We start from the raw sequence: 24,203 nt of genomic DNA on the forward strand, positions 1-24,203 counted from the left end.
TTGCTTCTCACCTGTGCAACATGGGGAGTGTACACCAGAATTCATGGCAGCAGCTTCATCCGAATTTACTGCATCACGACAGGACTCTGGGTGATCCCCAAAGTGCACTTTCTGCTGGGGTGGCAAGATGCTTTTAACTGAAAGCAATTAAAGCAGCTTCTATGTTAGCTTATATAAGTGTTTTATACAATTATCATGGTCTAAATCCTGTAGAACAGAACAAGTTTCAGCTCATGACTGTGATGATCTGTGCTGCAGACGGTCCCTGGGAGGCTGTGGGCAGTCTGTGCCAGTGCTGGGAGAGCTTGCAGAGGTCACGTTGGGTTATGGTAGATAAATGTGGTGTGTGAAGTGACTTGCCCTTGGCATCACATATTGGCAACAGCAGTGCTGAGCACTAAGGTACAAGTATTTCTGACTTATATTCATATTTTTAAGCAAACTTTGAAGAATTGGCCTCAATAGCAAGGTCATTAGGCTCTGGGTTTGTCTAAATTGATAAAAATGTTGCGAAATATAGCTACAGTCCCATTCAATATAAACAGTTGCTGGGTTTGAGCATGGAAACTTGGCTGTGACCTGTTTTCTAATAAATCTTATGAGGAACTGGGCAACTGGAGAAATAGAAATCTTTAGGGTATGAGAAGGTGCTCAGAAGAAGCTTAAGAATCAAGTGAGAGAGCTGATAGGAAAAATATATCTATTGATAAAAATGAGTAAAAATGACAGTAAAAACTAGCAGTCATTAGAAGTTAACCTCCTGTGAGGATTTAAGTCAGAGCCTGTTATGCAGAAAATCAGTTGAATTCATATTTGAAAGGAAAACAATAAATCAGCAGAATGAGCAGTAGTGCTGGTCTAACTGGCATGGTCTCCTAGAGGTAGAACCACCTTATCAAGCCTTGCTTGCCCACTTCAATAGCAGTATATTTGGGAAGTGAGTAGGGGTCAGCAGGTTAAATACATTTTACTGTGGGATTTCCATAGACTTTGTCAAAAGCTCCTGATCATTTTTGGTTTCTCCAGGAAGCAGTTAAGTATTAAAACCAAAGAGATGAGAAAAAAAACCAAACAAAAAAACAAAACAAAAAAACCCACCAAGAAAAATGGGTAGAGAGGAGGAAAAATGGACAGTATTTCCGTGGGGGTGGGCGAGGGGTGATGAGCAGATGCCTGAAGAATGCCACGTTGTGCTGTTATCGCTGACCTCTGGCAGGGGTGGTTCCATTGCCTGGTGCTGGATGGTACCATGCAGCTCAGTGCTGCCAAATGCAAAGGCATGGACATCAGACAGAAGGAATACAGTAACCCTGTTCACAAGGAGTCTAAACTCATCCACGTTGCCTGAGGCAAGAGAGGGAGCTGGGACTGGTGTGGGCTGCGCAGTTACTGCCTCTGATCCACGCACAGTCTCGTAAGAGTATTAGTAAGGAGCTGGAGAGGAGGGTGAAAATGTGATCCATATGGGATTTAATTATGAAAATTATCAGTTTACACAAGCCACGTTGTTTCAAGACAAGTCACTGATGAACTAAAAAGCAGTGTTTTTAGTAGTAATTGTTCGATGAATAATCCTACCCTCTGTCTCCAAATGGATACTGTAATATTAAAGGGGACACAAAACAAGGTGTCAAGAAAGATGTAAAGCGACAGAGGAACTGTCCTTGACGAGCCTGAGTTTGTCACTTGGGAAAAAGATGAATCACAATGGAATGTCTTCTTTCTACACATGCAAATGATAAGTAAGTGGGCAGCTTTCATTATCTGTCTAGAATTCAGTATGTGAAGGTTTGGTGGGACTGAGAGGGACCTAACTGGAACAGAAAGATGGCTGGTTTTGCACAGTGCTGTGGAGTTAAGTTTCAGAAATCTTACAAGACTCAGAAGAATTGAAGCAGTGTGTGGGGATGATTTTTATTTTCAGTTTTTGTAGGTCTCTGTGTGTGCTCTACAATTTCTATCTGGAGTTGGTAAGCTCTTTGGAGCAGGTTACTCTCCAGCTTGTGCTTGTCCTGATGCTTTGGGATTCTACTGCAATCTTAGAATTTGTAGGTGGTACAAGACCATGCTAACTGATACTTGTGACCAGGTGATTTTACACTGGAAGCAGGAATTCTCAGCATTTGTTTTGTTCTGAAAAACACACTCTGTATCATGGCAGTATAATGCCAGTAATGTTTTTTGGTTTGGTTTTCATTTTTTTTTTTTTTTTTTTTTTTTTGAGAACTTCAGAGTTTAGAAGGATTTTTATGCATTTCATTACTGATGCTGAATGGACCTGCTGAAATGTCTGCAGGGTTATGTGAGAGTACAAACAGACAACATACTAATTATTAAAACTAATTATTAAAAGCTGGTCTTCACTCAGTCAAAAAGCTTAGAGGTGTTCAAAGCTGAACCCATTGCTTGGGTATCTATTTAAGGTGGAAAGGGGTGATGGTGTTAAAGGTCCCAATGTTCCTTGTATTCTTTTTTTTTTTTTTTTTTAACTAATTTCCCTGTTATTTCCACTCCCCAAAAAAGGACACGCTGTATGCATACCCCTGTGGCTCTGACCACACTCCCAGCCCCATGGCCAGCCGGGTACCTTTGGAAGCAGCCCCACTCCTGGAGAAAACAGAGGCCCGTCTGACAGCTGTGGCAGTGAATGTGGAAGATGGCCACACCATTGCTTTTCTGGGAGACAGCAGAGGGAAACTGCACAAGGTATGATATGGAAGCAGATGACAAGAAGCAGAGGATAAAACTAATATGACATGCTCAGGTACAAGGGGGAAAAAAGGCAATTTCCCTTATCCTTTGGCAAGTCAGGTTTCTACTATCAAGATCATGACTATCAAATGGTCTCTTCTTACAGTGTACTGACTTGAGGATGTGACTGCCCCAAACAGTGGTCACATTGCTCTTGCTTACATCAGGGCTGGTGGATCCTGTGCAAGTATTGTTAGGCATGTGCTGCTTGTGGCTGAGGTTGCTGCATTGAGAATTTGGGGGAAGGTTGAAATCTTCACACAAAGTAGCAGTTCCGACTTGTTCCTGGTATGGGATGGGTGCTGCTGCCAACTCATGCTGTGATGCTTTGCCTGCATACAACTGTGTCTCTACTTTCTTGCAGGTGTACTTAGGAGAAATGGGAGATACACATATATATGCTTCTTTAGCCATCCAGCTAAACAGCATTGTGAGTGGAGACCTGCTGTTTGACCAGTTGCAGGAGCATCTGTTTGTCATGACCCAGTCAATGGTAAGAGCAATAAAATTCCTTCCACAGAAGAGCTGAAAGCATTTGAGGTCCAAACACACTACTGCCAGGAGTGGGGGAGGCAGAGAAACACTGTGTATAGCTCAGCCTGTGCTGGGCAGCAGCTGCCTGCCAGTCTGGCTTGGAGGGATGGGGACTGGCCTTTTGCAAAAGCTGGAAGACCTATGGAAGAAGTCTTGTTACCCTGAGCTGTGGCCTGCTTGCATGTCAGTCAAGCTGTAATCAGCAGTGATGGAGGAATGGGAATTGCAGGCTATAAAAGGCTGCTGTATTGGCATAAAGACAAGGGACTGCAAATTCCTGAGTTCCTGTATTGAGCAGGAAATGTTTGGGCAACAGTTTGCATCTCCATCTGAGCAGAAGAATGTGAGCATTCTGGGTTCACAAGTAGTGTGGGCTGCCCTGTCTTTGCAAAAAATTAAAAAGATAAAAGGAAGGTTTTGTGTAATAAAAACCATGACACCTCTGTTTTTATCAGTTAAAAGATTAAGCTGTTCTTCTCTAGGCATGTAACCTACAAAAAGCAGAAACCTGTGGGAAATGTCTTCAGATAGCAGAGGTGTGCTCTGACCTGGTGTTTAATAGCAGCCTTGTGAGGGAATCAGTCAACCATGTGAGGCACCTTTCCCTCTTCTGCTTTCTGTAGTTCTGTTTGTGCCCAGTGGCAGCTGGAGGAGAAGAGGCATTGCAGTGCCTGAGGCTCTTGGGATATTGGTGTCTGCTGTATAGGAAATCCAGTTATGGGTACTTTCTTTGAGAGGATTTGTACAACACCACTCATCAGCTCTTCAAGCTGGAAAGGGAAGGATCCTTCTAGCTAAGGAAAAAGCAGCCCTTGAATTGGTCTGAAGGAAAGAACAAACAAAAAACGAGTGTGTGCTGGAAAACCCCTGCTTCCCTTCACCCTCCCAACAGTGCACTTTGAGATACTCAAGAATTTTCTAACACTTCAAAGGAGGGCTTGAAATCTGTGAGTTGGGAAAGATTAGGGAAATATGAAATATATCCTTAACAGTAATTGTTCTGTCAATTAAAAAATGCAAATTACATCATGTACCTAGCAAAAGTAATTGGTCAGGGATTAGAAGTTGGTATTTTAAAGTAAATGACAATTTAGTAGCAGAAGTGTAGTAGAGGATTAAAGAGGGGGCAAGAGGCTGAAATCAGGAAGGGTAGTGAGTTAAAGCATAAGAGTTTTACAAGTAAAACTTAACCCCAGATGGCAGAAGGGTTTTGTTCCACACTGATCAAAGCTTCTTGTCTACTTTCGGTCAAAATGATAGTTCTGCCAGGTAGAGTTGGGCTATAGTGCAGATGCATTCAGAGACCTCAGCTGGAGCCACTGTCTCCAGCTTCAGTCACCTACATCTCAAGGGAGATGATGTCCCATGACAAGGTCCCGAAAAGCAAAAGTGAATGGTATTCAGTCTGCTATTCTTTTATTCATTTGGTTAAAATACAGTTTTGCCACTAACTGAAGTCTCCTTGATGCCTTAAGTATCATGGATGACCAGTTAATAGCAATACATTTTGCTTGCTTCAGGGCCTCTGTACAGCCTAATGTTTAGATGTCCTTCACCAGTGTGTGAAAGGGCCATTTGGATATGCTCTGGGAACTTGTTCCTTTTTTCTTTATTTTTATGCAGTACTGGGGACTAAGAAGTTGTTTCAGTGAGCATGCAGATGATGGGACTTGGTAGTTAGGGAGAAGAAGCCTGTGTTGGGTTTTTACTAATTTTTATTCGTTGTGTTTTTACCCTTGACAGGTGGTAAAGGTTCCCATACTGGAATGTTCCCTGTCCTTGGACTGTGAATCCTGTCTGGCACTGAAAGATCCCTACTGTGGCTGGTGTGTCCTTCAGGGACGGTAAGAGAGATCCCTGTTCACCTGCAAGGATTTTGGCAGATAGTGCTTAGGAATTGTCTCAACTTACTCTCTTCCTTATGTCTGTGTGTCTGGATTTATTTTATTTTATTTTTGGTTCCTTCTCTAACTTAGGGTGCCTCTGCCTTCCTCCCTAAAACATCACCAGCAGTCATAGTTGCCCATGAGAGTATCTATTGCTTTAGGGGTGTTTGGTCACCACTCACACCTATCCAGTGGATTTCATCCTGGTTTTAGTCTGACTGCAGCTCAAACTGCCTCATTTAAAATGTAGGGAAAACCTCTTAGCTTTTCTTCTCTTGTCAATCTCTTTAACACTGTTGCTCCCCTACTGATGTTGCCTAATCAAACATGGTTTATTCCAGCATGAGTGTCTGCTTGCTGCTGGCTCTCTTGCCCTGTAGAATGGCAGAGGAACTTGTTTATGACCCTTGAAGCCCAAAAAGTGCTTACTCATTTATATTTTGGCAATAGTGCATACTTTTATTGAAAGTAATGGGAGGTTGAGGCTTCCTTGGCTTGTGTAGCAGTTTCCCCAGGATTCTAACAAGGCTTCAGACAGCCAGTGTCAGCTTGGAAAGTCAATGTGTCCTGCTAGGGCTGCACAGGTCTCTCAAGGGCTTCTTGCTTTTTCCCTGCAGGTGCAGCCGTCGCTCTGAGTGCTTGCGGTCCAGGCTGAGCGAGCAGTGGCTCTGGAGCTTTAACTCTACACAGCAGTGTCTGTCTGTCCAGTCACTAACTCCAGCCAATATCAGCAGAGAGGAAAAGAGAAATGTGAGTGGTGATGATCCTCTTGATGATGGCCTGCCATGTAGAGAGTGTCCTGCAAACTCTGAGAAGTTGCAAATCTTCCTGTTGCTTTCAGTGGGGGTACTGAATCACTGACCCTTCAAGGACATGTTGCCTGCCTCACCTAAAGGACTTAACAGCTTGGCTGTACCAGGAGAAAATTTTGTTGTGTTTTCACATAAAACTGAATGACCTTTTCTGCTAAGAGCTACTGGGTATTATGGAGTGTTTGATGGCTGCTTGGGTGGGGTCTGTCCTTGGTTTAGTAACTGTAGGGTGCCTGTATCTGGTTTCACAGTATTTCTGACACTTGCTGTCAGGAAGATTTGAAAGGGGCTACTCAAAATTACGGCTTCAGTCTGGCATCTGAGAGCTGGCAGAAAAGCTGAGAAGATGCTGCAGTTTTTTGAAGTCTGTCATTTTGTCAGGAAGGTGGCAAGAACCTGTCTTTTGCTAGAGACTTGAGCTAAGGAGGGAGTTGCCAATTGCCTGGTGAATGCCAAGTACAGCTTGGAAACTGCATGAATGAATGGAGCAGTCTTAGGAGGCTTTATAGGAAGATGGATCTATACATAGATAACTACTTTATGGGGCTCTTACTTTGAAAAAGTAGAACCAGAATATTACATGAAATAAGGGAGAATGTGTTAGAAGGCAAATTATTTACTGGATATTATTGAATTGGTAGATATTCCTGGCTATCTCAGACTTACCGTCTCTGCGTGAGGAAGAATTTTACTCATGTTACTTTGAAGATTATGAGAGCCCAGCAGTGCTTACAGAGTTGGGAATCATGTGTTCTTCTCCAGATCCCAGCCAAGCACCATCTTTGCCAACAGGAGCAGGTCAGTGAAATGCTTTAAATGGAGCATGATACCTCTGATAACATTGTTGGGAGAAAGTACATTGTAGGTCCATCAGATTGCCAGGATTAACAGCCGTGAATGTATGTGGCCTGTCAGCAGGTGTTGATTTCCTTCTGTCATAGTATCTGTTTGCTTTCTACTTGTGTGTCACACACATCCTGTGCTATTTTGGGCTGTTGCCAAATTCCAGTGCCAAATTCTGGTAGATGGAAAGGAGATCCTGCTTGAAGGGTTGTATGCAAATCTGAATATGATCTGAAATGCAATCCAGAGTGGTGGCTCGTTTCGCAGCTTTATCATGAATCTGGAGAGAGAAACCTCTTAAATACTGCTTTATTATTTAAATCAAACACAATGCAAACCTTCTCAAAATCCATGTAGTAGAGAGAATGAAGTAGATCTAAGGAAAGGCAAGAAGACACCCACAGTCTTTAAAGACAGAAATGAATCTGCAGTGCAGCATAACCTCAGAAAATGCATACTCAGCCTTCTAGTTCCATGAACAATAACTGGCTCAGTATTGCTAACTGATGACTCTAAAGAAACAGGAAAGTTCTCTGCTTACAGTCTTTGCATTGGATTTTACCCAGCCTGTCAGTGTCAGCTCTGATGAGCTGATCTCTTCAAAGGGGTTGCTCATCTGAGGTAAGAGACAGGTGCCGGTTGGGAAGCATTCCACACAATTCACCTAAATGGCTAAACAGTTTTCTATGCAAGTGTGCAGCTGGCTAATAGGTCTGAAGCAATCTCAAACACAAAACATGACAGCAGAACCTATCTAACACACTCATCCAATCTCCAACTCCTTCATTTTCAGTATTATTTACAGTATTATTGTGTTTTTTGGCTTTTACGCTGCTTTAGGCTGAAGGTCTAAAGAATGGACTAGGTCTCCCTTCAGAGTGGTCAGGCACAGAGGGTCTGTGCCTGCAGTACCAGTACAGGCAGAAGAGTCAGGATTGGCATCCCTATTTAGTTCTGCAAACATGGGTATAAATTTAAGCGCAGTTGTGAAAAATAAGCCTTGATAAAGCTACAGTGTAGTTCTTGTTATTTCCAGGCTTCAGCTATTCCTACTGACTCATTTGTAAGTCAGCCTTTTATTTCAAGAGTCCATAGAAGCTTTACCTATGTTATTTTAATGTTGCATCTCAGAGGCTTAAGTTGCTTCTATTCTCTAGCCTAAACCTGCTCAGGGATGCTTTGTGTCTGATTTATTTGCGTTGTGCTTTTGCTTTCACAGCTCTTGTCTCACTCAAAGAACTAAGTCCAGGTGTTTTAGCAATGTTTTGCCATGTTAACCATGCCAACTTTTTCTTGTATTCTTTTTTGTTTCTTTGACTTCTTCTCACCTTCACTGTATTGCTAGCCCTTCTTTGCATGGCTTCTGTGCACTGCTGAGATGAATTTGAAGCTGCTAACCAGAATCATATGCTGTTTTCTAAATGAGGCCTCACCGGGGCCTTAGGTACCAGCACTTAAAATGCTTTTCCCAGCTCACTGAAATATTTGCCTTTTTTTCAGTTTTGTTTTGAAGGTTGCAAACCAGCTCATCTGTCACTTTAAGCTGTTGAGCTCCAAGTGGATAGCAGAAACTCTTGCTCTATGATTTGCAAGCACTCAACCTCATCTTCTGTACTGCTGATCAGCATTATTTGCAGTCGTGGGGCATAATGGCCTTTTTGGAGAGAGGAATATTTATAAATACGGTGTCATAGCCCTGAAATTTTGGGAGGTGTTGGCCCTTCCACCACTGCCAAATGCAATCACCTTTATGACAGTGATGAGAGTTGACAGCACTGCTGTGACTCCTGCCTCCAGCTGCATATGATACCCTTATTTTCTCCTAATCGTGGGGTTTCATACACACCTCATCATCAGCTGTTTTACTAGCATACTGCTTCACTTGTCATCCTATCAGGAAGCCAGCTTAGGCCTGACTGATCTTCCACCTGTCATGGTAATTGTATTGTGAACAGAGCTTTCTTGCAAGAGGTCTGACTTCAGTGACAGGAATGATGGACAAGCTTCTTGTTACTTATTTTTATAGGAAACTCTTGGAGAAATGTCAACTCCTGGAGTTGAGCAGAGCATGCAGTATGTTTCCATTAGTTGGAGAATTAATGCCCTAGGGTTGGGGGTGTTTGTCTGGTACAAGATTAATTAGCTGGCTTATTACTGTCATATGCAAAATAACCCCTTCAGGCTCATTCTGTCAGCCACAGTAAGTTTTGGCCATTTCTGCAGTTATTTGATCTATCAGAAAACAGTAGTAGTCTCTTCTCAAAGAGAACTGGGCTATCCTGACGCTTGTAATTGACATGAGTCCTGGGTTTAGAGCAGATAAACTTTCAGTCATTGCAAGTGAGATTACAAGTCTTGTAAACCTCTTCACTGAGTCACTTCTTAGTCTGGACATAGAACAAAGCTCTCAAGAAGAAGGCATTATGTGAAGGGCATTTCAGTTCTAAGGGTTTGGTTTGCCTATGGATGACAAAGGAAGACAATCAGCTTTTAGCCTGGAATGCTACGTCTTCCTCTAATACAAAGATGACAGTGGAATTACAGCAGATAAAGATGGAGGGATCTTCAGACTAGACTTCCTTCCCATGAGATGGCAAGAGCTGTCATAAACTACTTCTGAAAAACTTGTCCAACCCGTTTTAGTGTCCGTAGGATAATCCAGTGATTGAAATGCTAGAAGCATGGAAGGGAATCTGACTCCATGTTTGGCAGTGTCTTTCCTAAAGCGTTCTCTGTCCTTTAACAGTATGGCAGAACTTACAGTGGCTCCATTTCTAAGAAATTTTTATTTTCATTTTCAGATCATGTCACCATAAAGCTCGTAGTGCGTTTCCATGACATCTTCATTGCTTCTGTGGACTTCTCTTTCTATGACTGTGCTGCAGTGGCCCTGCTGTGGAAATCGGCACCGTGAGCACCTGCTTTTTCTAGTCTGTAGATATAGAGAGGGCAGCTGTCCCTTCCTGGTACATCTTAGCAGCTGCTTTTCTGTCATTGTTTCAGGTGCCGAAAGTGTGTGAGCAGTCTCTGGGGATGTAACTGGTGCATCCAGCAGCACCTCTGTACCCACAAAGCAGCCTGTGAGGAAGGAACCATTATCTACAATGAAAGGGTGTGTATCCTATTTAGTCCTAGTCCAGTGTGCTTGAGCAGCATCAGTGAGTTGCAGTGAATCAGATATTTTCTTAGGTAAAATAGCAGCTGTCAGGTCACGTCAAGCAAGAAGGTGAGTTGTTGAAGCAAAGCCTGCCCTTGCAGTGACACAAAGCTCTGCATCCCTGGTGTTATGCAGCCTTGCTGGGTTTCTGGGGAAGTGCCATCAGAGGAAGCAGATCACCCTTTCCTGGGGTTATCCAGCCTGTGTTTTCAAAGCCAGGGACAAGTGCAGGCTGGCAAGGAGGCTGCAAGTGAGGAGGTGAAACAGATGCCCAGTTCATAGCTGCCACAGGTGGCCTTGCAGTTTTGTAGGGCATGAAGGCAGGCAGACCTCCCTCTGAGTGGAGACGAATGCAGGCATCTGTGGGAAGAGGGAGTGTTGCTGGATCTTCTGCATTGTGACCATTCTCCAGTCCCATCCCAAAACAAAGTGGCATGAGATGTAGGTCTCATTGACATGCAGAGAGTGAAACAGCCTCTTGTGAACATTGCTGTGGAAAGTAATATGGAGTCTTTTTCTGCTTGAGTTTTATTGTTTCATTTCTTTCTTTCCCCCCACCATGTTGTTTTCCTCTAGGCACAGATCCCAACCTCAAGTGTGTTTCCTTCTTCAGCAGCTCCCCTCACCAAGTCCTCTACCACAGCCCCAACCATGGCCACAAAACCTGTCACTCCCACTATGCGTGTGGTTCCAAGCACTGTGGCCCCCACAGAGCCCAACCACATCACACTCTCTCCAGCCTCAGATATGATGACTGAGCTTGCAGAAACCCTCAGCTACACATATTTGACCCTCTCAACCGAGGCAGCCTCTCTTCAGGCCATCACAGAATCCCCTCTACCACCACCAGCAGACAAACCTGCTGTCACTGTGCCAGACACAACTTCTCCTGCTACATCTCTCCTCACTAGCCCGTCCAGAAATGTGGACCAGGCAGCCTTGCCTACTGAAGGGCCAGCCACTGCCCAAGAGCCACAGTACACTGAACCCACCACAACCCTAGTAGGTAGCCCTCTGCATACATCTGCAGCAGCAGTAGCACCTTCCACTCATGTCACCAGCTTGAGGTGGCCTCCGAGTTCTTTCCCTACCACAGAGGCCCCGACAACTGCCACCCCATCTCCCCAGACCCCCAGCCAGGTTCCAGTGGGCCCTGCTGCCTCTGAGGATTCTCCCAAGTTTCTGGGAAGTGAATTACCTTCTTCAGAGCTCCCTTCGTCAGCTCCCCCAGACTGGCTGCTGGGGACAGGCACAGAGCTCCAGGACACAGAGGACTGGATGGATTTGCTGCAGGCTGAGAATGACACATCTCCCTTCTCTGCTTCAACTCTTCTGTCGGGTGATGGTGATTCTTCAGAGAGGGATGTCCCTGACTTTCCCAGGATCTTCCACCCTGATCTTGACTATCAGTATGATGCCCCTGAGTTTTGGGAGGAGGTAAGTTGCTGGGCTTTGGAATTCTTATTCTAAGGCTATTATACAGGTTGCTGGTACAGTATTTTAGCACACAGAAGAGGCTGTGCCCTCTGAGAGTGTAGAATCTGATGGCTGTAATGTGTGAAGTGGGAAGTGGCAGCCTGAGGAAGAAAAAGGTGTGTGAGGTTCCCAAGTCTTGTAGAAATGCTGCTGGCCTGAAGGTGGCAGCTGCTGAGATGTCCAGAATATTCACAGCTTTCTGTTGTTCACCTCTTTGGGCTCTTGTATTACTTTCTTGTAACTTCATAGTAAAGAAGCACAGCTGTGTCTTCATTCATGCAGATTTTGTTGTTGTATTGGCATGTTAGGTTTTGATTCCCTGTATCAGAGCCATGGAGGTCTCTTTCTCTAAAAATCTGTTTGTTTTCAGAATCAAGAGCTTAGCTGGGGTCCAGATGCATGTCCCTGTGTTCAGGGAATCCAGGGATCTTCACTGTTTCCAGTCAATGTGGAGAGGAAGATAACCCTGCTGGGAAAGAATTTCCACCTCTATCAGGTAGTCAGATGAATACCATCAGCACTTAGAAAATGTATTAAAGCAGAACTCTATTTGGGCAGCCTGTCCACTCAGCTACTGAAATTACTTTTAAGATTCAGCTGTGGCTCTGCCTAGGTTTCTGACCTATTTGCCAAAACACCTGGAGAAATGGCCTACTGTGAATAAAGGATTTCATATCTGGATTTATTGGTGGGTAGGAGATTACCCGAGAAAGGGAGAGTACAGGCATGCACTGACCTGCTGGAGAAGATCTGCATGCATTTGGATTAAGTTGCACCTGTGCTGCACTGTAGATGGTTGTTCTTAGAATAACCTCCTGCTGAATCTCTGCTGATTCTTTGTGTCTCCATAAACTAAAGATAAGTCATCTGTTCCCTTTCCCTTCTGCAGTGCTCATATTAATGTGGCTGTTCCTGCTGTACCTGAAACTTCTGCAATGGGGAAAACCACCTGTGAAAGCTGTGTTTCATGGGTGTGCCTCTGATAAAAATTCTCTTTGCTTCTCAAGACAGAAAACTGATTTAGTAACCTTTTACAAACAAGTGCCTCAGAACATGCAGCCCACAGACTAATTGTTACTTTATATGTTAAACCTGATATTCTGCACTGCTCAGGAGCAGAGCTGGTTACAGATGCATATCCATCTTCTGTACAGAAAGTGTCTAAGCAACTGACACACACGTGCTCCCTTATAGGTGTTTTGTGCTGATTTACCTCTCATATATAGAGGCAGTAGCAGCACTGAGAGCCTTTGAATATAGCACAGAGTTGGCATAACAAAAAGGATGAGAGGAGGACCCTGCTTACACCAGAAGTAGCTTGGTAAAAGGTACTGAATTGGTGAGACAGGAGTACGTTGTGATGTCATGGTAAGCACAATGTAGTTGAGAAATGATGCCATGTGTATCTTCCCTGCAGGACCAGCAGTGGGACTATGAGTGTGTCCTAAACTTGGAAGGAAGGACAGTGGTGATGGAGGCTTATGTGGAAGGAGAAGAAACAAACCAGTCCCTCTGCTATATCACCTGTCAGATGAACCAGGTGAGTGCTTGGAATATGATGCCATTTCAGAGCTTGTGCTGGGTTTGCTCAGCAAAACAGCTGAGTGGAAGGCAAACTCTTTGGGGAAAAGAGCATATTTTGCAAACATATTTGTAGAATATTTAGCACTATGGGACCCTCATCTGCACTGCTGCTGCCTGGCAGAAAGATTGTGTAATCTGAGCCATATAACCTGTTGCTGCATTTGCTGTAGTATGGGATGATGCCAGCACTGAATCACTGCTCATTGCAACCTGCCAGGACACTGTCACTTCTGCTTTAGCTTGTGGCACTGTTGTTCATGATTCTTTGGATCGTGACTTCTGTAATGGTGCTTCTTTTGTGAAAATAAAAATGCTATTAATACCAATATTGTTCTTAGAGGTAGAAGCTAGCCTGTGGATTGTATGATTAACAGGCAAAATTAAAATAGCCATGTACATTTCTGGATGATGTGTGGTTTTTACTCTGGAGCAAGATTTGCAAGCAGAGATGACATATTTATTTCCCAAGCTCATACAGTTATGGGAGAGGAACAACATAGGCTTTTATACACACAAGCCCTGCAGACCTATTGTAATCCTACATCTTCAACTTCACTGAAATTGCAGAAATGCCAGCTTGAGCAGTTTTCTGAGCAGGTATCTTGTAGATAGGAATTAGCCATTTATGAATGCAGTAACGAAGTTAGACGAGTATTGTGAGCAGACATTTGTTTTCACTGTGCATGCTAGTAAACCAGTTCCTGCTACTCCTTCTAGAGTAGAATTGTGACTGCATGAACCAGGAAGGACAGGGCTGTGCTACCACTGCCCCAGCTCACACTGCATTGTCTGCATTCACAGGAAGCTCTGTAGGGGCTGTGTGTACCAGTGCACTATGCAGGATGGATGCTGATGCTTTCTGCCTTTTCAGCTGGCACCTTTGTGTCTTTAAGTCTTTTGCCTTGGTGGTTTTTGTCTTTACAGTACAGCTACACAGTGCCTCAACTGGAATTCAATGCCGTGGTGTTTGTGCAGAGGCGACGAAACCTTCGAGTGGACAGTGCTGCAGATCTTCATGGTAGGAGACACCTCCCCAGCAAAAATAGAGTAGATGAGGTGGCAGAGAACTGAGAAATCCTTGAATGAGGTTTTTTGCATCTGTAGTAGTACTGTCCCTGGGAAACTAAGGAAAATTCTGTCAGTTCTGTTGCTTGCCACAGCGGAGGGAGGAGGAGAGGGCTCTGTGCAAGATGCCAAGTTGCTGGATTATTCTGTGTCCTAGGGGAAGTTTGCAGATGCGTCTGAATTTTTCTCCTTTGCAGTGACTTTTTACAACTGCTCTGTGGGCCACACTGATTGCAGCCGCTGCCAAACAGCTGACTCAAAGTACAACTGTGTTTGGTGTGGAGGTGACAACCCCAGCTGTGTCTTCAGGGGCTCCTGCAAAGAAGAGATAGAAGACCTGTGTCCAGCACCTCTCATTCACTCTGTGAGTAACTTGACCACTAGGGTACTGCACCTGGGGCAAGGAGGGCTCCATTCTCCAGTTGAAATCAAAGAGCTGTGAACTCAGTGCAAATGATGCACCTCAATAATACATTCACCATCCAAAGAGCAAGTTAGTCCTACGCTACTGTGATCCCTCAGTGCTGTGAGGGTTCTAGACTTTTGTGCTGGGCTTTCAGTTTGATAATAGAACAGTGGGTAAAGATGCATTTGTATCTCATGCAAGGTGAAACTGGCACACCAGAAGGAGCAGAATCATCCTGGGAAAGGATTCACAGATTGGATCCTCCAATTGTCCCTAGCCAGACCCTGAAGCAGATTGGCTCAACTGAGCTTGGGGCAAAGGAGGTCAAAACCTAATGATAAGGCACAGTAAGGATGGGAAAGGCACGACAGGTTACTGGAATTAATTATTTTTGTCTGTTTATTTTAAATGTTTCTTGCTAACTGCCACATGACAAGTGTCTGTAGCCATGTGTCCCTTTTGCTGTCAGCTTGTCCTCCCTCTGGTGGCACACAACATCCATGTGCTGCATCTTGTCTTAGTTTACTTTGATGCTGCTCAGGGACAGAGCTTTGACGTTTGTGCAGCATGCAATTCATTGTCATACTGATGCTGAGGGGGGGAGTGGTGCTTGCTGCTTCAATACTAGCAACATGTATTGGCTTGTGCATTCCCACTCTTCAGCAGAAATGCCCTGTGGAGTGGTCAGCATGTTGATGAGAAGGCAAAGCAGGGCAGTCCTTGCCTTAGATGTCTACAGTGGATTATCACCTCTAGGGGGGACTGCTGGCAACAGTGAGATAAGGAAGAGGCATCCCTGACTGCAGTGTTCTTTATGGCCCTTCTTCTGATGAGGGTGCAACCTGGTACTAGTCCAAGCCAGTGAAAGGAATCCATAGCAGCAACCCGACCAGGCAGATAGTTTGTAATGGGGCAGCTGAAGGGCCCTGTGCTGTAGATCAGTTGCCAGACTGCAGAGCTCTGAGATATTGTGACATTTACACATGCACGGATGTCTTTGCAGGTGTACCCCCTGTCTGGACCAGTGGAAGGTGGCACTAGAATCACCATCACTGGCTCAAACCTCGGGCAGAAACATCAAGACATTGCAGAAACTGTCACTGTTGCAGGAATTCCCTGTGCCGTAGATGCTCAAGAGTATGAGATCTCTAGCAGGTAGAGTATCTGTGAAACCTCCTCCCAGAGGCAGGTGCTGGCTTTTTTCCCTTGGCTGCTGACACCAGCCTGAGATGTTGTTGCCTTTACTGTAGCAGGTATTGAGCCTTGCCCGTTCCCCAGGGAATGCCTCTGAGTAAGGTCACAGTCTGATTAGTTACTCAGGCAGCGACCTCAGAGAGATGAGGCTGTCTTCAAGGGGATGGCCAAGCAGTGCCAGTACAGAGCCCACAAGCCAGCCAGATCAGAGAGTCACAGGCTTGGAACCCTGCAGTTTCCTGGGTGTCTCTCCCAGCCACAGGGTGATTTCATTGAAGCAAAGGACATGAATTGTGCAGGTGTTACTGCTACGAAAATATCCTGACAGCATTAACAAAGGGTGAGGATTGGGAACATGTGTTTGGAGGTACAGCGCAGACTCTTGCCACTCCTTGAGTATGCACACCCCTAGATTCTCGTTCTTCACTTGCCAACCAGGCTTTCACCTCCAAGGAGCAAAATGAATGAAAGGACCCTCTCAATCAGGGACAGACCAGGGAGTCCTGGTGGGCCCTATTGCCCCTCTTCTGGTGGCTAGGAGTGCCTGCCAGGTCACATAGTGCTTGTAAAAGTAGTAGCTAGGAGGAGGATGAGAAGCAGAAAGACCTGTCCTGCTTAACCCAGTTAATGTCAGTGGTAGAGAACTGGGTAGCTGGTGTGTCTGGCCAGGGTAGGAGCATATAACAAGGCAGTGTAGTCAGATGTTGAGAGGTGTGACTAGGGGGCAGCTGGGAAGCAAGGAGAAAGAAATATTTGTGTAGATGGCCTGTGGCAGGGCAGGTAGGTGGGAGCCTTGGACAAGGGAGGGAGAGGAGCCAAGCAACCAGGAGGAGAAGAGGAAAGCAATTGTGAGTAACCTCTCATCAGAGCTGTCACAAACTCATTTTTCCATTCCATGGTAGTACTAGTAGTTGTAACACTCTTCCCTCTGGGAGCCAGGTAAGATCCTGGTGGGAAATGGCCTGCTGTGTTGAGCAGTGTTGTCCTGTCTGTGTGCCTTGTTTGTCTAGATCCACCTGCTTTATGTTTTCATCATAGATCTAGAGCATAATCTTTCTGGGGTTAGCACTGTCTTTGTTCTGTGTCTGTAAATCACCTGGTATCCCAGGGCCTGGGACTGCTCTGCCCAAGTGCAAATTCTTGAGCCTTTTTGGTGGTAAAGCTGTGAACCTGGAACCCACTCCTGAGCAAGGCCCTGACAAAACTATTGTCCTGCAGCTGGGAAGTCTCCTGCAGAGTAGTTTTACTGTTTGCAAATCAGTGCTGTAGCATGGGATTCCTTGCTGCTCTGGTCTAAGTACAACCTGACTTTTAACCTTGTCAGCATTTCCCATACCAAATTACAGCTGGAAAAAAGGGCTGGGAAGAATGGGAAGAATCCCAGAGGCCAGTGGCTTAAGACCAGTGCCAGCTTAACCTACGGTCTTGAGTTTTCTTCTGCATTAGACACAGCACTAATGCGACCACTGCTAGCCTGGGGTCAATAGCAGAGTTCTTGGACTCTTCATGTATCTGTGGTATAGTGGGCTTCATCCTGTCTGTCCCAGGAAGAATAATCTTGGATAGGATGGGTTTATTTGAAACCGCCTTCTGCTTTTTTCTGCTGTACTTAATCCAGCTTCTAAAGGTGTTTCTCAGTGTTCAGTTGTATATTCTGAGCATATGCTAAGGCTGAAGAAGGGAGCCATGGTTCCTAGGTGGTTTTAGGACATGATGCCATGGATACAGCTCATCTGCTCTTCCACGGGGTGACACTGTTCTTGGGTTGCCCTGCAGCATCGTGTGCGTCACGGGCGGGAGCGGGACTGAGAGATTTGGGCACATTGTGGTGGAAGTGCCTGGAGGAGGACGTGGAGTTTCTGGACATATTTTCACCTATCAGGTAACATAACTACAGCTTTAATACCTCTCCCTCTTCTTCCAATATCTCTGCTAAATGGCTGTCTATTGCATGAACCCGTGGGGCTCTACCAGGCACTTGCTGCTGGTATTTTTATGTGAGTTTTCAGGTCTTTCTGTTGTGGGGTGTTTTTTGTGTTTTTTCTTTATTTGTGTGTCTCCATCCCCCACAGCCCTTGAGATCATAAGAGTAGCTGCACTAGACAATACTACAGATTCTGTAGTCTAGTGATGTTTATTACATTTTTTTTTACAATGATAATGATTAAATGTTCTAGGAAAAGAAGAATACACAGGGTATATTTCTGATTTGAATATTTTTTTTAATTATTATTGATGACTTAACATCTTACCAAGACTTCTGAGTTTCCTTTTTATTAATTTGCACACTCTTGAACACACTTTTTGCTTCTAACCTTCATCAGCTAATGGCAGTAAGTCTGGAGTTACTCTGCATCATATGTAGAAATGTTTCCTATTGTTTTTAAACCTGTTTCTGATAACTTTTTGATATCTGAAACCAAGCAACTATGAAATAATATTTATGTAGTTTTAAAGTACACTTACTCACTTCACATCCCTGGTGCAACTTCCGAATTCTGTACCTAGTTACAAGTCTCCCTCTCCCATGGGAAGTGGAAAGAGTTTTTGGCTGTACAGAAGCATAGTTTATGCATGTTGCTCTTCTCTTGGTTTTGGTTCTGTTATCACCATTTTGAGGCAGGGTGATGAGAACTGTATACCATGTTCAAGATACGAGTGCAGAAAGAATTTTTATTGTGGCATTAAAGCTTTTTTTTTTTTTTCCCTTAGTTCCCTTTCCAGTAATTCCTACTTCTTGTGTTTTTTGTTGAGTTCTGTTCTTACAGCTGGTGGTTTTGTTACAGTACCAAAGCACTCTTGAATGGGCAAGGAGCCATTTCAAAACTCACAGCTGTGTATGTAATGCCAGATTACTTTTTTGCTGTGGTCTCCCTGCTCCTCCTCACTTCATGTATCTTGCTCTTTATTTATCAGCAGTGACTTACTTGTTCCACTCTGCCTGGGTCCTCTAAATTTTGCTGCAGGAACTCAATAGTACTACATTTTTGTTACTCTGAGTAATTTACCAAATTTCATTTCTGCTTTCCAGGTCACCCACAAGTACATTTAACAGCACAGGTCTCAACACAAATTCTTAGGGCTCCCTGCTGGTAATCTCTTCATCTAGTAGACAAACAGAGTTTATTTGCTACCTTGTTTTTTGTAACCCGAGTTATTAATCCAGTTACTGATCTGAGCAATCCCTTTGAACTGTTAATCCCAGGGTTTGTGTCTGAGGCTCACAGCTTTGCTGTTGGAAGCATCCATCTGTCTTTTGCAGTCCATGAACAGACTGGTCCCCAATTTGTGGTTTTTGATGGTGTAATTGATCCCTTCCCTGTTGCCTCTGCTCTGTTGTAAGGTGGCTGCTGGAGCTTAGTTGAGGCCTGCCTGTGAAAAAGAGATCTGTAACTTTTATTTTCAGAGCATTGGAGATCACTGGACGTGTTCTGCTCTTTTCTTTCCTAGCCTTATCTTTTGAGGTCTTTGTCAGTCACCTCCTTTTTTTTTTATTTATTTTCTCTTCTAGAACCCAGAGCTGAAATCCATTGTTCCAATTCAGGGCCCCAAAGCAGGTGGAACCTGTCTTACCCTTCTGGGCTCAAAGCTGCTGACTGGACATCCTAATGAGATCAGTGTCCTGCTTGGAGACCTCCCTTGCCACATGTAAGATCAGAGCCTGCCGATCTGCTGGCTCTGCACTGCCCCGAGTCCTTTCCAGAACCCTGCAGGGTGAGAAGCTGCCTGGCTTGGCCTTAGCACAGGCTGTTGGAGCTCTGCTCTCCTCTGTTTCCAGGAAAATCCCCCCTTGAGGGTCATGGCAGCACCCTCGTCCATCTTGCATTCCTGCTCACATTCCCCTGGACATGAACAGTGCTACGTGGCCTCTGTTCTGCGTGGCTCTTGACAGGGCTTTACCCCATCCTGACAGCTCTGCTTTTGCTGATGGGGAACTGCAGTTGCTCCTGCAGACCAACACTAAGAGCTGTTTGTTCCTTGCATCCTGGGACAGTACACCTGACAGTACTGCTGGTGACAAGGTGCACATGCCCTGGTACCATGCTTCCAGTCTCTTCAGTCTGGATGGTGGCTTTACCTGCTTTTTGTCTATGTGCTGCTCACAGACAACTGTCTAGCAGTTAGCGTTAGATTTAGGAAAATACTGGAAGAGGACTGCAGACTGCAAAGACCAAGATATAGTACTATAAAATCTGTCTCTGCAGTGGCTGTGTTAATCCCTTATTCTCTCTTTTGTCTCTCTAAGCCTCTCTGAGATGACAGAGGATCAGTTGGCATGCCAGACAAGTCCCAGCAATGTGTCTGCAGAACTTCCAGTCACTATCAAATACGGGGACCAAGAGCGGAGACTGGAAGGATTCCTCTTCAGATATACTCTGGATCCCAACATCACTTTTGCAGAGCCACCTAAAAGCTTCCTCAGGTAGAAATACTGAGTGCATCTTCCTCAGGACTGTGTGGTGGGGCACGTACTGCAGCACCAATGGCATCTGTTGAGTTGCACTTTGCGGGAAAGCCAGGCTTGTAGGAATAAGCAGAAGCTGAAGGGTGGGAGCATGGGCAAGACAGACTGAGGAATAATAGGTGGGTGTGATCAGCTACTTTTCTCTTTCAGTGGAGGCAGAGTGCTCAGAGTTCATGGATACAACTTGGATGTTGTACAGAAGCCAAAGATCCGAGTTACTGTCTCTCCATCCGAACGCCGTCGCCGAGGGGTTGGACGATGGCGCAGAATCATCCCAGACACCGAGTGCCCTGAGGATGCTCTGTGCAGTGTCCAGCAGGTAGCATGGCAAAGCATTCAGGGGATCTGAGGGTGCTTAAGGGTTGATATGTTGTACTGGAGAGGTGGACATTCTGTCCCTAGGGCTTCTGGACCCCTTGCTGTTACCTGTTTGAATTGCACCACCTAACAGTCTCAGGCAAATTTAAGTGTTCTCTGATAGACTGAGACATTAAACACTGTCACAAACATTTCCCTGGGTTGGGTCTGCCTCTGCTTACTGATGTTGCAGAGCTTGTGATGACAGATAGAAACAGCAGGGCAGCAGTGTGTAGATAAAGAAATCTACAGCTGAGACAAAGAACTTATGTGGCTCAGCATGTCTATGCTCCAGACTCTTCCTTCTGCATAGTTTTCACTGCTTCTGGGCTCTCATTTCCTCTGAGATAAAAAATTACCAGTTCCACCAACATTTTCTTCTCTCCTGCTGCCAGTATCCTGACATGGGTCACTGCAGAGGTACTGATATGATCATCAGGATCACAGAACAGCAGAATTTGCAGAGGTAGAGGTTGTTAGTCTAAAGTGCAATAAGGATCTTAATTATTAGTGGAAATGATGGAGGGCATGAACTAGGAGAATATAGCTCTTATGCACTTGCATCTGTAACAGATGGCTCAGATGGCTTTACCCATGTTCTTAGGAAAGTGTTTGTGGCTGCAGGGAAGAAAAACAATAATTTCACTCTAATACTTTCCTTAAAATGTATAAAGCATACCTAATCACATGGAGGAACACTGCTTTAACAGAAGCATTCAGCCTAGGATATCAGTCTTGCACTGATAGTCTTTGGTCCTGTTCTATCAGAGCAGAGAGCTCTAAAGCTGATGTCTCTCCAGAATTTGCTGCAGGAGGAATGTCAGAGCTGATTCCCACTGCTGAGACCTGGGTACTTGCAATAAAACCAGTGCTGTGAAAGCTTTCTTTAAAGGACCATGGGGAATTCCTTAGTCCTGGATTTTCCCCTCTAAAATTAAATTGAGTTCCTCTGGCATTGCTCCATATGAGAGGAATGCAGACTGGCCCCAGATTGCACAGGGTTAGAAAGTATTGCAAAGCTGAAGCAGATGCATTAGTGTCTCCCTACTGACACTTTTTTGCCTTTTGCATTTAGTTTGAAGAACCATGTCTCGTCAACTCCTCCTACCTGATTCTGTGCAAAACCCCAGCTATTAATCTGCTGTTGAGAAGTGTCCGTATTAAACTGGAATTTATTCTGGATAATCTGAGCTTTGATTTCAACTCATTGCATCCTATGCCTTTCTCTTACGAAGTCAACCCCATCCTAAAACCATTGAATGCTGAAGACCCTGCCAAACCATATCGTCACAAGCCAGGAAGTGTCATCTCTGTGGAGGTAACACAAAGAATGTACAAAGTTGTTTCTAAGCTGAGTGTTTAAAATGGGTGTCATGCAGCATCAAGGTTGTCAAGTATTTGACATGCTTACAGCCTGTCACAGCACATCTCCTTTGGCCAATGAAAAATTATACATAATAGTGGAAGGAGCGAAACAAAAAAGCCTCTTGAACCCATGAATAATTCTTAAGGGTTTCGTAGGGCTTCTGGAAGGTTTCATGCTTTTTTATTTTTAAGTCTAATAAACTACCTGTATATGAGATATTGCATGCTAATTAAACCCTACATCCTGTTCTCAGCTGCCAGCTTTTCATGACTACTTAAGAATGCTCTAGAAGTAACTTAGGAGCAGAAGAAACCTGGCAGTAGAAAAAGACCTGTTTCTAGATGGAGACAGGAGAGTCACTCTTTAAAGATGTTGCAGAAGGGCAGAGTGACTAATGGTTTTTTCTGTACATGCTGTTGGTCTCCTCCATCTTCTCTGGGGCCATGGAAGTGCAGAGTTGTTTTCTGCCCCCCCCAGATATGCTGTTGTATGTCTGTTGCAGGGGGAGAATCTAGATCTGGCTATTTCCAAGGATGAAGTTATGGCCATGATTGGGGAAGGAATCTGTGTGGTGAAGACACTAACAAGGAATCATCTCTACTGTGAGCCTCCCTCTGAGCAGCCAGCTCCGCGGCACCGCACCAAGCGGGAGGGCACGGACTTGCTCCCGGAGTTCACGGTAGGGAATCATCAGTACCACAGGAAATTCTGCTATTTGTGGAAGCACAAGAAAGTAGTGGTAGAGGCAAGGAGTGGTGTGGGAACTGGAGGAAAGGCAGAAGCCCTGGTGGAGAACAGGGGAATGTACCAGGGGTGGCAGGGAACTGCTTTTGCTCTCACCTCAACTCTTCCATGCCAAACATTGCCTTAAAACCAATAGTTTTAAGTTGGTTTGAGGAGTTGTGTTTGGGACAGCTTTGCTAGAGAGCTGTATGCACCTGTTGCCTTTCTGGAGAAGGCCTGTGGCTTTGGTTTTCATTGTTGCACTGAGCTTATGTCATGGCACATGGTTTTTTACAGGTACAGATGGGAAACCTGAACTTCCTCCTGGGCCGAGTGCAGTACGACACAGAGAGCCAGCTCACCTTCCCACTGGAGGCACAGATTGGTTTGGGTGTTGGTGCATCCTTTGTGGCACTGATTGTTCTGGTCATCGTCTTCATATACAGGTAAGAAACCCCGGCATTGTTTGAGGTCTTTAAGTTCCTCTACAACTTTATCCAGTGGATGTTGCCAAGCATGTACACCTTGGGCCTAAACAAGGTCCCTGTTTTCTTTATTCTGTGGCAAATTCTAAGCCGCTGTTGTTGTATGGTTCCTTCAGAACTTGCACGTAATGGCTGCTCCAAGAAACACATCTAGTTTACAGAACACTGTTTGATGTTCTGCAAAGATAATGTTCAGTAGAAATCATCTCAACACCAGTTGCCCTGGAGTCTTTGGCAGCAGCACAACAGTTGGCAAGGACAATCCCTGGGCTAGAGCCACTGAGAACAATTCTGCTTCTTATTGCAGGAGGAAGAGCAAACAGGCTCTGAGGGATTACAAGAAAGTTCAAATCCAGTTAGAAAATCTGGAAACAAGTGTTCGGGACAGATGCAAAAAGGAATTCACAGGTCAGTCACTGAGCTCTCAGGTTCCTGCAGCTTCAGGGAAGCTTGAAGAACCACTCTCAGCCCAGCCTCTTTCCATTCCTGCATACATACAGACAATAACTTTAACCTGTGATGGAGCTTTGAAGCATATAGCCAAATTCTGCCGTTTTTAATTCTTCTCTTTAATTCAGAGCACAGTAATCCATACAGACCCCTTTTGATTCGCCAGAGGACAGGTAGCCTTTGTTTAGAGCAAATTAAATTACATCAGTGAGCACTTATGTGGGAGACTTGGGGCTCTGAAACTCTGCTGGTGACTCAGACTGCAATCACCAACTAATGTGGGAAGCAGGGAGGAGCAGAAGGTCTCTAATACTCTTACCTGTAATCTAGATAAAGCCTGTAACCACAGATCAGTGCTGAATAGTGGCTTCCTCTTTTTTTCAAAACAGGAGCTCCTGACTACAAATGGAAATAATCACCAAATTCACGGTGTGGTTCCTCCCCAAGGCTGGAAGTTTCCTCATCCAGTTTCTCCCAGTGTTTCTCTAGTTTTAAATGTTCTAGCAACGGGACCCCAATGTGCCTCCTCCTGACATGAAGCATCCTGCCTCTTCCTTAGTTCCATCTTGCTGGCCCTAATTCCTACACTCACCTCATACTCTGCTCCAGCAGTTGTGATCATGTCGTCCACTCATGGGCCTTTCTTTTC

At 44.8% G+C, this 24,203-nt stretch overlaps 1 protein-coding gene across 3 annotated transcripts in view; it reads left to right on the plus strand.

Annotated features, from left to right (window-relative positions):
- PLXNB1 (plexin B1) overlaps positions 1-24,203 on the plus strand; it is a 74,514-nt gene that overhangs the window by 41,385 nt on the left and 8,926 nt on the right. For all 3 annotated transcript variants that reach the window (XM_071756031.1, XM_071756032.1, XM_071756030.1), the window contains exons 4-24: positions 2,524-2,706; positions 3,116-3,244; positions 5,029-5,129; positions 5,789-5,921; positions 6,625-6,781; positions 9,628-9,736; positions 9,830-9,938; positions 10,560-11,420; positions 11,830-11,955; positions 12,877-12,999; positions 13,968-14,061; positions 14,306-14,472; positions 15,518-15,669; positions 17,485-17,590; positions 19,220-19,356; positions 19,955-20,131; positions 20,324-20,492; positions 21,606-21,848; positions 22,399-22,575; positions 22,917-23,065; positions 23,412-23,512. In XM_071756031.1, coding sequence (XP_071612132.1) covers positions 2,524-2,706; positions 3,116-3,244; positions 5,029-5,129; positions 5,789-5,921; positions 6,625-6,781; positions 9,628-9,736; positions 9,830-9,938; positions 10,560-11,420; positions 11,830-11,955; positions 12,877-12,999; positions 13,968-14,061; positions 14,306-14,472; positions 15,518-15,669; positions 17,485-17,590; positions 19,220-19,356; positions 19,955-20,131; positions 20,324-20,492; positions 21,606-21,848; positions 22,399-22,575; positions 22,917-23,065; positions 23,412-23,512 — 3,703 coding nt within the window. The remainder of the gene's footprint in view (positions 1-2,523; positions 2,707-3,115; positions 3,245-5,028; positions 5,130-5,788; positions 5,922-6,624; positions 6,782-9,627; positions 9,737-9,829; positions 9,939-10,559; positions 11,421-11,829; positions 11,956-12,876; positions 13,000-13,967; positions 14,062-14,305; positions 14,473-15,517; positions 15,670-17,484; positions 17,591-19,219; positions 19,357-19,954; positions 20,132-20,323; positions 20,493-21,605; positions 21,849-22,398; positions 22,576-22,916; positions 23,066-23,411; positions 23,513-24,203) is intronic.

Source organism: Heliangelus exortis, chromosome 12 (assembly GCF_036169615.1).
Source record: "Heliangelus exortis chromosome 12, bHelExo1.hap1, whole genome shotgun sequence".
Classification (NCBI taxonomy): domain Eukaryota; kingdom Metazoa; phylum Chordata; class Aves; order Apodiformes; family Trochilidae; genus Heliangelus; species Heliangelus exortis.